This window comes from Tachypleus tridentatus, chromosome 13 (genome assembly GCF_004210375.1).
Source record: "Tachypleus tridentatus isolate NWPU-2018 chromosome 13, ASM421037v1, whole genome shotgun sequence".
NCBI classification, from domain to species: domain Eukaryota; kingdom Metazoa; phylum Arthropoda; class Merostomata; order Xiphosura; family Limulidae; genus Tachypleus; species Tachypleus tridentatus.
The window spans coordinates 71,208,516-71,225,402 of NC_134837.1; the positions used below are offsets into that span (position 1 = coordinate 71,208,516).

Here is a 16,887-nt window from a genome sequence, read left to right on the forward strand (position 1 = left end):
CTCTGGGGTGGTTCTAGTATTGATGTGAGGGGCCGTGCTATAGAGCATATGCTCCTGAATTACAACTTGTCTCTCTTCAATACTGGCTCTTACACTTATTTTCATGCACCCAGTCAGTCATTTACTGCTACAGATATTTCTGTCTGCTCCCCTTCGCTTTTCACTTGCTTTTCTTGGGAGGTTGACATTAATCCACAAGGTAGTGATCATTTTCCTATCACATTAAGAAAGACTGGTCATGGTCAGTGCCACCTGACCCGTGTGCCTCAGTGAAAGTTGGACCAGCCAACTGGCCCTCTTTCACTGCTCTCTCGGAACTTGATCCTCCCATTTTATGTAAATCATCGATAGATGATTGTGTAGCAGCAGTAATTAACTGTATTGTTCAAGCAGCTGCTCAGTGAATCCCCTAAACCTCCACATCTTTACCATGGTACTCCTGCTCTTGGTGGAATTCTGCTTGTTCTATAACACGAAAAGCTCGGAATAAATTTCATAGATATCCCATGCTCACAAACTGCATTGCATTTCAGCAAGCCTGTGCATAGGCTCGGTGAGTTAGACGCCAAAGTCAGAAGGAATCTTGGATTAAATTTACCTTCAGCATTTCTTCAACCACCAGTTCAAAAGTCGTATGGGATAAAATGTGGGAGGTGAGTGGTTGACCCCCTTTCTATCTTAATATTCAATGGCCATAAAGTTGCTGATGCTCAGAGCATTGCCAATACTTTTGGTGAATGTTTCTCTCATCTATCTAGCTCTTCAAACTCATCTCCTTTCTTCTTAGCTATTAAAACACTAGTTGAACATTTGCCTCTTTCCTTTTCGACTGATCATCTCTATGACTACAATCGCCCTCTTACACTGGTGGAACTCAAACTTGCACTTCATTGGTCTGGCAATACATCAGTTGGACCTGATGATATACATTATAAGATGCTATGCCATCTTTCTCCTGTCTCTCTTACTATTCTTCTGGCTGTCTTTAACTGGATATGGCAGGAGAATGTATTTCCTGATGCTTGGCACTAAGCTATTGTTCTCCCTATTCTTAAACATGGGAAGGATCCAAAGATTCCTTTGAATTACCATCTCATTGCTTTGACGAGTTGTCTCAGTAAGACCTTAGAGAGGATGATTAATGCTGATCTTGTTTGGTTCCTTGAATCAAACAATCTTCTCTCACCCACTCAGTGTGGGTTCTGAAGACAACTCTCCATGATAGACCACTTAAATTGCCTTGAAACATCAGTTAGATAAGCCTTTTTGTAGCAACAACATCTTGTTTCTATTTTTTTTTTTATTTAGAGAAAGCTTATGATACAACATGGAGATATCGCATCTTATGAGACCTTCACTCATACGGATTGCATGGCAATTTGCTACGTTTTATTACACATTTTTAATAAACTGCCGATTCCAAGTCGGCGTAGACTCAACATTTTCCAGTTTTTTCCCACAGGAACTAGGAGTCCCTCAGGGCTGTGTTCTGAAAGTCACACTTGTCATTCATAGACTATGGTCCAGTTATCAAAACCCAACTGTACACTAGTTGGCAGTCGACCTGGAGTGAGTAGCGAAATAATAAGTTTTTTCAAATCAGCCTTCTTTAGCTCTTTGGCCATCCTGTTTCTGTAAAGATCAAAGGGAGAAACTTGTTTTGGCTCAGCTACCCATTGGTCACAGTTTTTTAATTCACCACTTCCTTTTATCTGGTACTAATACACTGGTGTGTGATCTGTGTGGCACTCGGGTCACAATAATACATATTATCATGCCGTCGTTATAACCAAGAACGCCACCACCATTTTAAACATATTTTTAAGGTAGGTTTGCCCTTGACATTAGCTAATGTCATAGGTGGCTCTGGCTGCCTCACTCATGTTTTTACATTTTTAAGAACTATTAGTCTTTTTAAACTTAATTTAGGATTTTTATTGGACTATACACTGTTTAAGCATGATTTCTTTTACACATTTTAATTTTTATTTTGACTTAAACCCAGGACTGGAAAGGCCAACTTCATGTGACTGACAGCAAGTTTGAACTTAATGCTTCAGTCTTCCTGGCAGGTCTTAATTTTAAATATTTTTACCTTAATTTCCATATACCATTATAGTATACTACATCTTGTTTGGCACAAACAGCCTAGTAGCTTTGTGCCAATAAACATGAAATACCTACCTCCAAATTTGGCACTTCACTCTGATTTGAGTAGTGTTCCCAATATATTCTTGACCGTACCTTAGATCAGAAGGTTCATGGTTTGCATCACATTACAGTATAAATGAGTTCTGAACTTTAGCCATGATTATGTTGTTTAGGTTGAATATTTTGTTTAAACATTAACTGAAGAAGAAAACTCCTTTTCAAGGCTACACAGATTAAACTGTAAAATACATATTTAGATAACAGTGAGAATACACCGTAAAGAACACTAAACATTCCAAGATCACAGGCTCGATCAAATGTACCGTATTTGAGTACTTTGATATTAAACTTAAAATATGTTAAGTTAACCATAGTAGTTTTGCAGATAACGTCATTACGTGATTGTACATATTCCTGCAACATCCGTTCAACTAACCAAAAAAATACTGCAGTTATTTCTCCATTTTTATGTTAATATACAACGTCCTCAAACTTTCCTGTTGGTAAAGTAGATACTATCTACTACTCAGCTCAGCAAACGCAACTAAAACAAAACTTGCACAGCAACAAGTCCAGAAGGTTATAATGCTAAAAACTAAATTTCGATAACTGTGGTACAGCACATATAACCCATTGTATAGCTCTGTACTTAACTACAAACAAACAAAAATTCAATGGTTTTTGTTCCATGTTTTACATCAAAACTGCATAGAAAAAGAGTAATGAAGACAATTTTAATATTTCCATTTTAATATAATATGATGAGAAACGTGATATGCCCCTTATCAAATTTTCCCTTCTCTTTCAGGTGGCCCGGCATGGCCAAGCGTGTTAAGGCGTGCGACTCGTAATCTGAGGGTCGCGGGTTCGCATCCCTGTCATGCTTGCCCTTTCACCCATGGGGGCATTATAACATTACGGTCAATCCCACTATTCATTGGTAAAAGAGTAGCCCAAGAGTTGGCAGTGGGTGGTGATGACTAGCTGCCTTCCCTCTAGTCTTACACTGCTAAATTAGGGATGGCTAGCACAGATAGCCCTCGAGTAGCTTTGTGTGAAATTCAAAAACAAACAGACAAACAAATCTCTTTCAGGCTTGACTTGAAACTAACAACTGAACCTAATCAACTTTCAACACATAACATGGTCAAAAAGTACTTTTAATGTTTTAATTCCTTGCTCTTCAGTAGTTCAACTGTAAGGTTGCATGTTTACAATGCTAAAACTGAGATTTAAAACTTGTGATGCAAAGAGTGTGGGCCTGGTCTGGCCAGGTGGTTAAGACATTCAACTCACAATCCGAGGGTTGCGGGTTCGAATCCCCGTCACACCAAACATGCTCGCTCTTTAAGCTGTGGGGCGTTATATTGTGACGGTCAATCCCACTATTTGTTGGCAAAGAGTAGCTTGAAAGTTGGCAGTGAGTGGTGATAACTAGCTGCCTTTCCTTTAGTCTTACACTGCTGAATTTGGACGGCTAGCGCAGATATCTCTCATATAGCTTTGAGTGAAATTCAAAACAAACCAAACCTTATGCTGTCTGAAATTGCTAGATTAGGTGGATGTCTTTTGAAATGTATACAGTAGGTTGAGAGTAGTTTGGTTTGGTTTTTGAATTTCGCGCAAAGCTCTACGACAGCTATCTGCTCTAGCTGTCCCTAATTTAGCAGTGTAAGACTAGGGGGAAAGCAGCTAGTCGTCAGCACCCACCGCCAACTCTTTTACGAACGAAAAGTGGGATTGACCGAAACATTATAACGCCCCCACGGCTGAAAGGACAAGCATGTTTGGTGTGACAGGGATTCGAACCCGCGAATTACGAGTCGAGTGCTTTAACCACCTGGCCATGCCGGGGCTGGAGAGTAGTTGCAGAACTAATTCCTAGTACAGCAGGGAACTGGTGCATATGAAAGTGATGAGATTATCTCTGAAAGACGTTTGCAGAAAACTACTTTCTTTGTATCACATTAATCTTGCTTGCCTATATATTATTTCTTTAATGATTTCAAATACCCAGTACTTATATTGTACCGCAGCTCCCGAGCCTGTTTAGTTTTTGTTTTTCTCACTTAAAGTTGGAAACACAATTAGTTTGAAGACTAACTAGGTGTCATCGTGAGCTAAGTTCATACTGTAGCTCGTTTACGAAATGCAATATTAATAAGAAGTACGTGATATCAAGAAGTTGTGCGAGTTTAAGCTTTATGTGTTAAACGTGAACATCGTTTTAACTTTTGGGTAATTCAGTAGCTTAAAACTACTTTCACAGTCGTAAAAACAACACATTATTTTTGTAATGTATGACGAAGTTTCTCTGTAGGTAACAACACCCGATTCATCTCGACATCATGTCTACAAACGTAAGTTACCCCAAACGTCGAGATAAACAACTTGCTGGAACAGAATGCAAACATCTTACCGTAGAGACAATTATGAATATTTATTACTATACTGTTGTGACAGTTTTTATGGTGGGTGTAGAATGTTTTGTAAGAGTCACTACAAAATAATGCAAGATCCAGTCCACTTATTGAAAACAAAAGCGTTTTATTTATTCGACTACAAATTGGATTCTCACACGATTTCACGTACTAAAGATAGGTCGAACTTCACACGTAATGCGAAACACTTGAATCGTCGCTTTCCATCGTCCTTACAACGAGTAATGTGAGCAGTGAGTCTGCACATATCGCCAACTCATAGAGGGCGCGAGTTTGCATCTTTGATTGCAAGGCTAGATTAAATTGTTTTGAGGTCCAGTACTTGCGTGTTAATTCTCTCCTATCTACAGTACTTTTCGTATCTCTGTTTTCTGTTCGAAATACAAATTTGATATTCAAGTAATTTAAATATTAGAAAATCCGACTTGTTTAGTGCTAATGCATAGTCTTTTACTAGCCACTTATAACTAAAATAGCTTAGATGCTTGGGCATGTGATATATATTTAATATCCGTTATTAATCAGCGAATTAAATGGTTGCTTAATCATTCGTGAAATTCTTTTATTCGTCAAAAAGTTAACGTAACTGAAGAAAAGATGATGTAGAGGCTTAAATTACCCTTCGAGTTGCTACTAGTGATGAAGAACGAACACCCTGTATTATTATACATCAAAATTAAACTTATGTTCTGTTACTGCATGAGGCCTAATTTATTTACTTTGCTATTCCAAGCAGTACCGAGGAACCGTGAATTCAGGGAATCTAGTCTGTTGCAGCGGGAATATCAAATCAAATAGGTCTCTTCGTCATATTTTCTTCACTGAAATTCACGTTTTGGCGCAGAAAAGAAATTCATAACTAAAGCAAATTGACTGACAAACTCGCTCACTTAATAACAAATCTGCTAGTGTAGCAGACTATTCAATCAATAACGCTGGTCTTGCTTGTGTTTTTGTATCGTTTTCTGTTTGCTTTTACAGTGAAGCCTCAATGGCTCTGGCGTTACAAGTCTATAATCCTACCACTGTCCCATCGGAAAACACGGTTTTCAATACTTAAGAAAAATCTAGGCATTATTTCCACGCGCTCATCACGTGACGTCTAAAAACGTTCTCTAGCAAAAGCAGTACAAACCACTCAGTTATAAAATATACATATATAATAATAATAACCTACAATAATATGGGTATGCATATATATATGTTTGTGTGTTAAAAACAGTAAATTCAAACTTTTGACTAATTATATCAGTTTGTTATAACTTAAAAACAAGTCGAAACAAAAAAATAAACAAAAACCCTGCAATAATTATAAAGATCCCAGGGTACAAGCTTTAATGTGGAATATAAAACATACCCTAGGTTTTGGAGGCGACTATTCAAGTAGGGCGCACGTTACGGTGGGGATACACCGTCTATTAGTCTTTACTTCTATTCGCCAGTCTCACATAAAGAAATAAAATAAAGGAGCAGCAAGAGATATAGAATAGAAATTAGGAGAGCGAGATGTGGCTGCTCAAGCCCACAACGTCCCACATCTCCATCACCCTTCACTGCCTGCAGACAGTTGTGGGAAGGTGACTGTTCTCTAAAGTGAAGAATAAAAAATTAACTGAAAATAAGAAAAATACGGTACTACCATTTGGGGGTAAGTTAAATAAATTTACCTTCTAAAGTTGGCATTCCAGTTCCCATTATGGTTCAAAGCCACTAACTAGTAGCCAAATAAACGAATTATACTAGAATGAAATTTTACTAGCACTTTCTTTAATTTTTAATTTTTTAATGTTTATGCATTTTTCATTTCAATGTGTTAAATTAATATAAAGAAACAAAAATTAAACGAGCTGAAATTCCCATTGATATAATGATTACTATTATTTCTTGTTGTTTTTGTTTAATTAATTTTGTTTTTCATGCGAGTAACCACCTTCCCACATCTGGTTGCAGGTACAAAATGGTGGAAAAGATGTGGGAAATTTTGGCAACAACATCCACACCTATTAAGTTTGTTTGTTTTTTATGATTCTGTGAGGCCAGCAAAGTTGATACTATTTTTTTTCCTGTATTTCATATTAAAAAAGAATAAATGTATTACTGTCGATTTAAATGTTATTGTTTTTATCATGTTAACTTTTGTCCTCATAGCTTATCATATTGAGAAAATTCATTTAGGGTTCAATGGAAACATTGATCAAAATATTTAACAAAAAATAATAAAAACGTTCTTACATATTACAGCAACTTTTCAAATTAGTTTATAAATTACAAAGCCAAAGCATCCGTTATGCAATAAGAAACATTCACTTAACAGTCTACAGATTGTTGCGTCAAGATAATTGTTATAGTTTGTTTCGTACTTACTGTTGAAATGTTCTACATGAACATTGTTGTAAAGTTATTATTACACGTGTTACTTGTTGCTCAGGGAGTATGTTAACGAATCTAATTATAAATTTGTGAACAAAGTTGTTTTTTTTTATATTTCAGGATTATAAACTTACATATCAAGAACATGCTTGTCGTATAAAGATGAGTTTAGGATATCGGCTAAATAAACTTTTGATTAAATATTTAAAAACTGACTTAATTGAAAAACATACAGATTAGATCATTTAGTTGAAACAGGATTTGAGAAAATTCACTGAAAAGCAGAGCTGGAAACTAACTATAAGAATTAACTTTGATAACATGTGGATATATTTATCAAAGGTAATTTCAGTAACTGTAGAAATGCCTATTTAAATGAAGAAGGTGATATACAAGTTGAGTTATAGGGTCAAGAGCAAACGACACACAAGTTGAAATACAGATTTATGTTGTTTCACTGAAATATACAACTAAGTAGTTGACGTACAATTAACTTAAATAACGGAGCTAAGATACGAATTTAACTGGTGTAACTGAAGGGCGAAGATTGCATTTTGCAGTTTTTACACGTTTCGGTTTTCTTTTTGTTCTTTAATATTTGAGATAGCTGTACATATAGTTATCGGTTTAATTTTATGAATATACAGCTTTATCTCACTACTACATGTCAGAATGGCCGAGCGGACTAAGGCGCCACACTCAAGGTTCTTCCTTCTACTGTCAAAGTGGCTGTGTGTATTCTAGCCTCCGTATGGAGGCATGGATTCGAATGCCACTTCTGACAAAGTTATCACCAGGCAAGGCCAGATGGTGAGAGTGCTCGACTCGTAACTTGAGGGTCGCGGGTTCGAATCCCCGTCAAACCAAACATGCTCGCCCTTTTAGCCGTGAGGCATTATAATTTGATACTCAATCCCACTGTTCTTTGGTATAAAAGTAGCCCAAGTGTTGGTGGTGGATGATGATTACTAGCTGCCTGCCATTGTGTAACTTTGCGCGAAATTCAAAACAAACAAATTCTTCATTACACATCGACACGAGTTTCACTCTATGGTGAGTCTTGAAAACCAACTTGCATTACACTACTGGAAAGGAATATGTTTACAACAGGTTAACATTGTGTTGTTGAGATAGAAAACAATCCACACAAATATACATAATAAACATCATACTATAAAGAAACTTGTACATCTATTTGATCGTCCATAAGTTCTCATCACCGTGACTTTCAGGGGTTTTAGGAATACCATCACAGGTTTTAATATCCATTATTTTATTTATTACCCTGTGAAAGTAACGCTGCATATGATGATAAGGACAAACTGCTGAAAACTTGGGTAACTTGTAACGAATCAAAGTTTTAAAAAATGTTGTATTTTCATGCATTATTAATATATTTTTCACCTTATACACAACTTTCTGTTAAAGATACTGCTATTTTTGATTAAGCAATAGAAAATAAATTCTGGAATTGTTCAGGTTTCATAAACCTTTGAGGATATATGCACTAAATCTAACTATACTTAAAAGACACTAGTGAATACAGTTTAAGAAAAGGTCACCATGTTGAAGGTTCTGTGCTTATTTAACTAAGTAATCACATTAGGGCTAACAGCGATCTCTAATTTGAAAATATGTATTCCTCATAATGACAGAACACAAATTATTAAATGAGTTCAAATTCTAACTAATAGGATTTACATGGAGAATAAATTACTTTCAACATGTATATGAAAGCTTTTATTATATTAAAGGTTGTACACGTTCACTAACCTGTAAATGCGTATTACGTTTCCTTTTGCTACAAGTTAAATACTATATACGTTAACGTTAACAAATATAATTCTTTAAAAATATTACTTTAAAGTTCTGTCACACTGTTGTAAAACGTTTTAGGATGCATGCATTAATATTCTGACAACAGCTGAGAATAGTTATTGTAGAGGGTTATATGATGTTCTAATTCTTTAGAGAAAACGTACAGTAAACAACACAGCTACCAAATAACATAGCCCTATTAGCTCTAATCCAAAATTAAAAGGTTATATCTGTAATAAGATACAAAACATTGCGGTCCTCGTGAAATTGAAAAATAAAGCTAATAAGAAACGCGGGGGATTGAACAATTGGCACTAAATAGTAGACAACAATCACCAGAAGATGACCCTATATACTTTAGTTTAAAATGAGCCATGCTAAACCAGACTTAAGTTAGTTACTAGGGGAAGGTCAACTGACGAGATGAATTTTTCACAAATATATAACACTAACAATATTAAAATAAACTTAGTAGGCAGAACATATGAAATTAACCTGCATGTCCTGTCTTCATAGCTTGGCAGAAACCCAGGCTTACCCAGCAAGGTCGTCTGTATCTGTTCCTGGTGGTGACGATTGTAAACTGCCTCGATAAGCGCAGGTTTTCTGATGGCGAAAAATACTAGCGTCAGGACTATGACGTGTACAACTCGTACTAGCCTAAGCCCTGCGTTAGGAAATCCTCGCATTGGAAGTGGGCTAGCCAAGACGAGCGTAGTATCGTAGTCACGCGATAGTTAATACTTGGGTCGATCGTATGGCTTGTGACAACCGCCATTATGGAAGAGGAATTTTTCGGCCAGACCCAGGAATATAGGGTGAGAAAAAGGTCCGAGAATTTTTCCGAATACGAAAAAGGTGTATTTTTACTATTTGTAGATCAATTCAGGCACATCATAGAGGACAGGCATAACGACGCATGGATGATAGCCTACAAGGAGGCAACTTGGGATAAAATCACCTCAGCTTTCAACGCACTACCGGGAGTAACTAAGCGAGACAGAAAGCAGTTGCGAGAGTTATGGAAAAGAATAAAAGAAAAATCGAAAAAACCCAAAGCAGCCAAAGTTACACAACTGAGCAGTATAAAGGCTCCATTTGGAGATAAAAACTGGCCAGCGGAAAAAATTGCTGCCGTTTTATCCCAGAAATTAGACTTTTTACGCGGAAAAGACGAACTAAATGAAGAAATTGTAGCAGAAGATGCGACTTCGAGCGAGCCGTCAGGTAGGTGATAAAGTGAAAAACCAGGACAGACTAAGTTGTCAATCAGTCTGGCCGCTGGTGATTGGTGCAAGATAAAATAAACTATAACGTCATGTACGGGTATGTGTTATGGAAAGAAAAACAATATTTTTTTCTTTTGAAAATATAATCTGTCTTTTGTTATCAGTCACTCTTAGTGGTATAAAGTTTTATATTTAGCTTTCACACCTGCTACTACGTGCATTATTACTTATAAGAACCGAAGTTTGTGGCGCTGACATACAACTTGAAATTGCAATCTCTGATTCTAAATATACTCGTATTATGTTCAAGCTGAATAATTTACTAAAGAACAAGCTGAAATTGTTAAAGTTTGTGTGTGTGGGGGTTATTTGTTAATTTTAGAAACGCCGTTCTCGTATAGTAATAATAATAAAACACTTAAGATAATTAAACGAGCATAAATAGTTGTTATGGTGTTTTAGTGAACCATGTTTGAAGACTGGCATGATAATAACAATAATGGTTAGTACTATTTTGTGTTCAATAAAATCAACTATAATCACAATTGTTTTGATGCCGCCAGTGACAACAACGGCCAGGACTGTTTTGTCTTTGATAGTGACACTTAAACTAAGGAATGAACCGCCAAAGGTTACTAGCTTTTCTTTTCCAATACACGTGATAAATTTCGTTTTTATCTTTGTCTCTCTCATCCCAGCGACTTTGTGTAGAGATATGTGCTACAGATAAGGAAAAAGACAAATATTAAAAAAGATTTTGTGATGTAAAAAAATTGCGTTTATATAGTTATAGCGCAGTTACTCGATGTTATTTGCCGCTTTTGGATGGTTTGGTTTGAATTTCGCACAAAGCTACACGAGGGCTATCTGCGCTAGCCATCCCTAATTTAACAGTGTAAGACTAGATAGTCATCGCCACCCACCGCCAACTCTTGGGCTACTCATTTACCAACGAATAGTGGGATTGACCGTAACATTTTAGTGCCTCCACGGCTGAAAGGGCGAGCATGTTTGGTGGAACGGGGATTCGATCCCGCGACCCTCAGATTACAAGTCGAGTGCCTCAACCACCTGGCCATGGTTTTTGGATGGATGAAGAGCTGTGCAAGTGTTTAATTCATGCGAAATTGTTTCTAGATTTAATCTAATCGCACCTATTTTTTTTTACACATTGTCTGGAGGACATCCCTCTATTGCCCCCGTACTTCGCACAAGTGTTGGCTTTTGATATCACAAATTAGGACCACTATTTTCAAACATCCTGCGTGAGGGACTACTTCTATGTTTAAAATTACATTTTAGTCCCTTAAGCATATAGTCAAATCACATCAATAACTGACCGAATTTAGTCGTTAGAAATTAACTGTATTCGCGTTAAATGAAGTAATCCTTTTATATTTTTATAACATAAAAATACAAAAACAAAATGCATTAATTTTCCATTTTTATCCCATTCTTCTCCATTACACTGTATAACAAGTGTGTTATCGATAGGGTTGTTATTAAAGGCTTGGATAAAGCGAAGGTAATAATGTTAGTTTGGATGGTATATATGGGTTATCCTAAAAGGAATAACTAGTTGTAATTCTCCTGTAAAGATCTATTATGTAGTTAGTACTCTTTACAACGGATCTAGCCAAAGCTAAGTATGTATCTTCAAGGGTCTAGTCAGAAGTTAGTAAACTCCTTTAAGGGTATAGTCGGAAGTTAATATATTCCTTTAAAAATCTAGTTAGTAGATAGTACACTCCTTTAAGGGTCTATTTGGTTACTACTACACTGTTTTAAGGATCTAGTCAGTAGTTAGTATATTGGGTTTAGGGTATAGTGGATAGCTAGTATACTCCTTTATTGGTATAGTCAGTAGTTAATATATTCCTTTAAAGATCTAGTTGGCTGTTAGTACACTCTTCTAAGGGTATAATCGGCAATTAGTAGACTTCTTTAAGGATTGTCGGTAATTAATACACTCCTTTAAGGGGCCCAGCATGGCCAAGTGGTTAGGAAGCTGGACTTGAAATCTGAGAGTCACGGGTTCGAATCCTTGTCTCACCAAACAAGCTCGCCCTTTTAGCGTTATAGTGTAGCGGGCAATTCCTCCATTTGTTGGTAAAAGAGTAACTCAAGAGTTGGTGGTAGGTGGTGCTGACTAGCTTCCTTCCCTCTAGTCTTTCACTGCTAAATTAGGAATGGCTAGCGCAGATTGTCTTTGTGGAGCTTTGCGCGAAATTCAAACAAACCAAACCACTCCTTTAAGGGGCTAGTCGGTAGTTAGAACAGTGTTTCAAGGGTCTTATTGGTAACTAATATGCATTTTTAATTATTTTTATAGCATCGTGATAGAGCAGCCAGTAAAAGTACAAATATTTAATTCATATAGAATTCTTGGAGAACTTTAATACCAGGAATATTGATGTCGTATCATAATTTCATATGTTCGATTTTATTTTTCCTTTTAAGGATTTGAAACTTTATCACAGAATTTTTAACTTGGCGAAACGTTCAATGAGGAATTTTCGTAAATGTTTCGTTATTAATATACACTGACAGCAACTTGAACTATGTTCTCGACATCGCTCTCAATCAAGTATTCGTTACACTTCAGTATATCTTGTGGGTATACAGTTACATTTGATGTGGAACTATTATATTATTGATTTTTGAAATGGTAAAATATCCATTTAGAAAATAACTTAAAATTACCTGTTTAAGGACGAATCTACTGCTATTTAAACTAATTTATAGTCTAGTTTTAACATATGGAGTCAGATCACCTGCGTTAACTTTGCGCGATCTTATGCACATCCCGCGTTACACACACACACAAAACGCGAAGTTGATTATATCGATCTGAATTTTAGAAACCCTCTGCATAAGCAAATGTATAAATAGTTGCGTTCTCTATAGTTGAAAGGGACACCGTCTCTCAGTCTTAACCTTCGTTCGCCAGTCTCACATGAAAAAATTCATAAATAATAATAATAATTAAATATTTCTTTTAAAATTAAATTGAATTAAATATTATTTAATCCAAAATAATAATAACGATTAAATATTTTAAAATTAAATTAAAATGAATTAAATATTTAATTTTTCTTCATGTGAGCCTCGCGAATGGAGGTTGAGATTAATAGACGGTGTATCCCCATCGCAATGTGGGTCCTGCTTCTTCAGTTTTAGTTACCTCCAAAACCTAGCTTATTTTAGTTTGTACCCTGAGATCCTTTCAATTAGTGCAGCGTTTATTATTTTTATTTTATTTTTGTTTCAGCTTGTTTACGGTTATAACAAACTAGTCAGAGGTTTGGACTTACTGTTTTTAACGCAGTTCTTCATTTTGATTTTGTTTTAATTCACTTAACTTTATCGGTATTAATATTCTCTAAATATATGTATATATTGCAGTAAATGCTAGACCGAAGGTAGCGTGTACGCGAAATTCTACTTTTGGTAGTTTCTGTGTTTTATAAATCACAAGATTTTTTTACTGGGTCAATGACTAGAATGCCATATCTGACATTAGATTATGGATATGTGAGATTTTGTAATAGATCAGTGACGGAAATGTGAGACCTTATACTAGACAGCGAATGTCTAAGGTATTTTATGAGGTCAGTCACGTGAATCGCAGATCTCATAGCAAATGATGTATATATACGATTTTGAATTACAGTACATGACGCGTATGCAACAGTGGCGCTTTTAACACTTCAATCTACGCGGTGTAATTTTCTCAGAGACTCCTTCTATACTGATCAGCTGAAGGAATATATGTATTTGAATTAATTAAGGAGCCGCAATATGAAAGGCCCATCGGTGCATTGCTCTCATTTGACCGACGTTAAATATGCTACAGCCCGGCATGGCGCGCTCGACTCCTAATCTGGGGGTCGCAGGCTTGAATCTCCATCTATCAAACGTGCTCATCCTTTTAGTTGTAGGGGCATTATAAACCAATGGTCAATTCCACTAATCATAAAAAAGTAGCCCAAGAGTTGGTGGTGGGTATTGATCGCTCAGATTGCCTTCGTGTTGCTATGCGCGAAATTAAAAAAGAAACAAGCAGAATATTCCACTGGTGTATAATATCTTACAGTACGTAATGGATATGTAAATCTGATAGGAGGTAATGTACTTGCAGGATTTATACTAGTAATACATTCATTAGATTTTTCCATTAAGTAACGAGTGTGTAAAATCTTATACGAGATGGAGTGCCGACAATATGTATTAGGTAATACGTTTATACAATTTTATCTTAGCTGGTGGTTATTTAATGTTTTGTATTAAGTAACATGTACGTAAAATCCTATACTTGGCCATGAATATACAAGATTTTTAACTGGGTGGTGCCTTTGTTAAATATTATGCTAGGTCATGAGTATACAATATTATGTATTATGTGACACGCATGGAAAATTGTTTATACAATGTGACACACGTTTAAGATATTCTATTAGGTGATGCACAGTAAATTTTACACTACTTGAATAAATTTAAACTATTTTGTACTATTTATAAGATTCCACATACTCATTACTGGCGGATATGTAAGGTTCTGTTTTAAGCAATACAAATATAAAATATTATAGTAGGTAACGGATCTGTCAGGTTCTGTGTTCATGAATGTTAGTATGATATTTGATTCAATTGTTTCGAGTTTGGTAACCAATTCATCTGACAGAAGTTCCACGCTCTAAACTATTATAGACGAAGCTATAGAGATCGAATGTGTTTCGTTCGATCTTTTTTTAATGAACATTAAACTGTTTCGTAATTCACTGTCTTGGAAATAGAATACATTTTGTGTTTAATTATAAACTACCTCACTGTCCTCTTTTTTTCTTTTTATAGTGGAAGATAAAAAAGTTGTTGTGGAGGCGAATATTATCCCCGAAACTCTGCTTGACAATGAAATAACTTGCATAATTGATGTAGATGGCGCCACAGAGGTACCGAGTTCTTTACCTCCCGTCGAAACTACTGATTTTGGATCAGAAGATGTTGAGCCTTCAATTAATGTTTCATCGTGTGCCGTATCGAATTCATCAGATCTCCTGAAAAACGATTTTTTAATGAACACACTTTCGAATTTACATACTAAGTCAGCAGAAACAAATAATATGGTAACTATCAACTCTTTGTCTCCCAAAAGAGCGAAGAAAGAACTGAATTCAGTAAATATTCCAATATATAATTCTTCTACATTAGAAAGTGGTAACGAAAAGAGTTGTCAAGGGTTAACGACAACACATTATGCGGACACACAATTTCAACAAGTTCTAAATGCCAGTGTCGAAAACCTAAAAATTGTTTCGTGGAGCGATCAGATGATGGAAATGGTTAAAAAAGAACATGAAACTCGAATGAGGATTTTGGACCTCGAAGAAAGAACTGCGCAATTACGTAAGAGAAAGTTAGAACACGTGTTTGAACTACAGGAAGAGGTGCTTTCGTTACAAAAAATGAAACTTGAAAAAGAACTGTTTGGGTGTGATTCCTTACGAAAAAATACCCGGCCATCGGAAGATATTCAAGAGTTGCACATAGTTTCTGAAGAAGTGAAAGATATAACAGTCCTTAAACACAACACTATTAGTTGAACTTTTCACATTCTGGTCATTGATTGTATTCGTTGATTTGTCGTTGTTTTTTATTTTCATTGTTTTATGTTGTTTTTTGTAAATCATGAAATAAAATGTAAGATAAATTAGAGCATATGTATATTATAGTATATAGTTGTAACATTTCAGATGTACATTTGGTACCGCTAATAAACATGTAATTATTACCAGCGTATGTGCTATTTTAAACTTGTTTATTGCAAATACTATCAATTTAACAACATACAAAATGTGCCTTAACCACAATACACAATAATTATTCTAAACCAAAATATCAAGAGCTTACAATGTTCCAATTTAAAAATTCATGGATTTTTTTACTTCATCGTCCATCTAGAGTCCATGTTTATTATATTTAACAGTCTTTAATTCAGTCACAGTAAATACAAACAAGATTGTTACCAACAGGGCGAATAACAGTGATACTTACAAATAATTACTCTAATTCTGACTGCTACTTGGCCGTCAGAGGGCATTAACGTTGTTAAGTACCAATCGTCGCCGACATGATTGAATATGTTGTTAGATGAAAGAATAATAACAAAAAACCTTGATGTTCAGTGTATTTTTTTATCGCTAACATTAGGCCTATTGGTTTCATTACTTTTCCAGGTCTCGAGGTTTCAGTTAACATTGAAACATAAAAATACGTATCTGTAATAAGTAAAATAACACTCCTAACACGAAGACTGTTAATAAACGTCTTGGTATAAATATACTTTTTAATTAATAGTCATAGTGATGATATCCATCTTTTGCCTTTATTGGGGTTAAAATATTTAACTTCTACTGTCAACTATTTATAGTTAAGTAGTTGTAATTTGACTGATATAATTCATTTTACTTCGATTTCGGGAATTAACAGTTATATAACCATAAAACATTTACTGCCAATCAGAGTATTTTCTGCAAAAATAAGTTTATTTTCTTACAAATAAAATATTTTTTTTCAGGAAATCACGGATAAAAAATTTACAGCAAATAACTTGTATTTATGTATTTTAAAAGTAATAATATGCTCTATTTACGTGCGGACATCCTAACTTTGATTTTTGTTTGTTTTGAACTTCCCGTAAAGCTACACAAGGACTATCTGCGCTATCCGACCCTAATGTAGCAGTGTAAGGCTAGATGGAAGGCAGGTAGTCATGGCAACCCACCGCCAACTCTTGGGCTACTCTTTTGCCAACGAATAGTGGGACTGACCGAACTTATAACGCCCCCACGGTTGAAAGGGCGAGCTTGTTTGGTGTA

At 35.6% G+C, this 16,887-nt stretch overlaps 2 protein-coding genes across 10 annotated transcripts in view; one reads left to right on the forward strand and one right to left on the reverse strand.

The window, feature by feature from the left end:
* LOC143238003 (uncharacterized) overlaps positions 1-9,726 on the reverse strand; it is a 42,416-nt gene extending 32,690 nt beyond the window's left edge. The window contains exons 1-2 of one of the 9 annotated variants that reach the window (XR_013020370.1): positions 9,276-9,415; positions 4,679-4,963 (exon numbers count right to left, since the gene is read on the reverse strand). Coding sequence is in view for 2 of the 9 variants with exons in the window: in XM_076477866.1 (XP_076333981.1) it covers positions 6,024-6,180; positions 9,276-9,469 (351 nt within the window). In the remaining 7 variants the exon portion in view is untranslated. Of the gene's footprint in view, positions 1-4,678; positions 4,964-6,023; positions 6,181-7,393; positions 8,048-9,275 lie in introns of those variants that run through there. The other 8 variants (XM_076477866.1, XM_076477867.1, XR_013020376.1 and 5 more) reach the window with 8 other exon arrangements.
* On the forward strand, positions 9,560-15,808 carry LOC143238002 (uncharacterized). Its single transcript, XM_076477865.1, has 2 exons — positions 9,560-10,007; positions 14,864-15,808. Exons 1-2 carry the CDS (start codon positions 9,560-9,562, stop codon positions 15,610-15,612), a joined length of 1,197 nt encoding a protein of 398 aa, XP_076333980.1. The 3' UTR covers positions 15,613-15,808.
* The last annotated feature ends 1,079 nt before the right edge of the window (positions 15,809-16,887 follow it).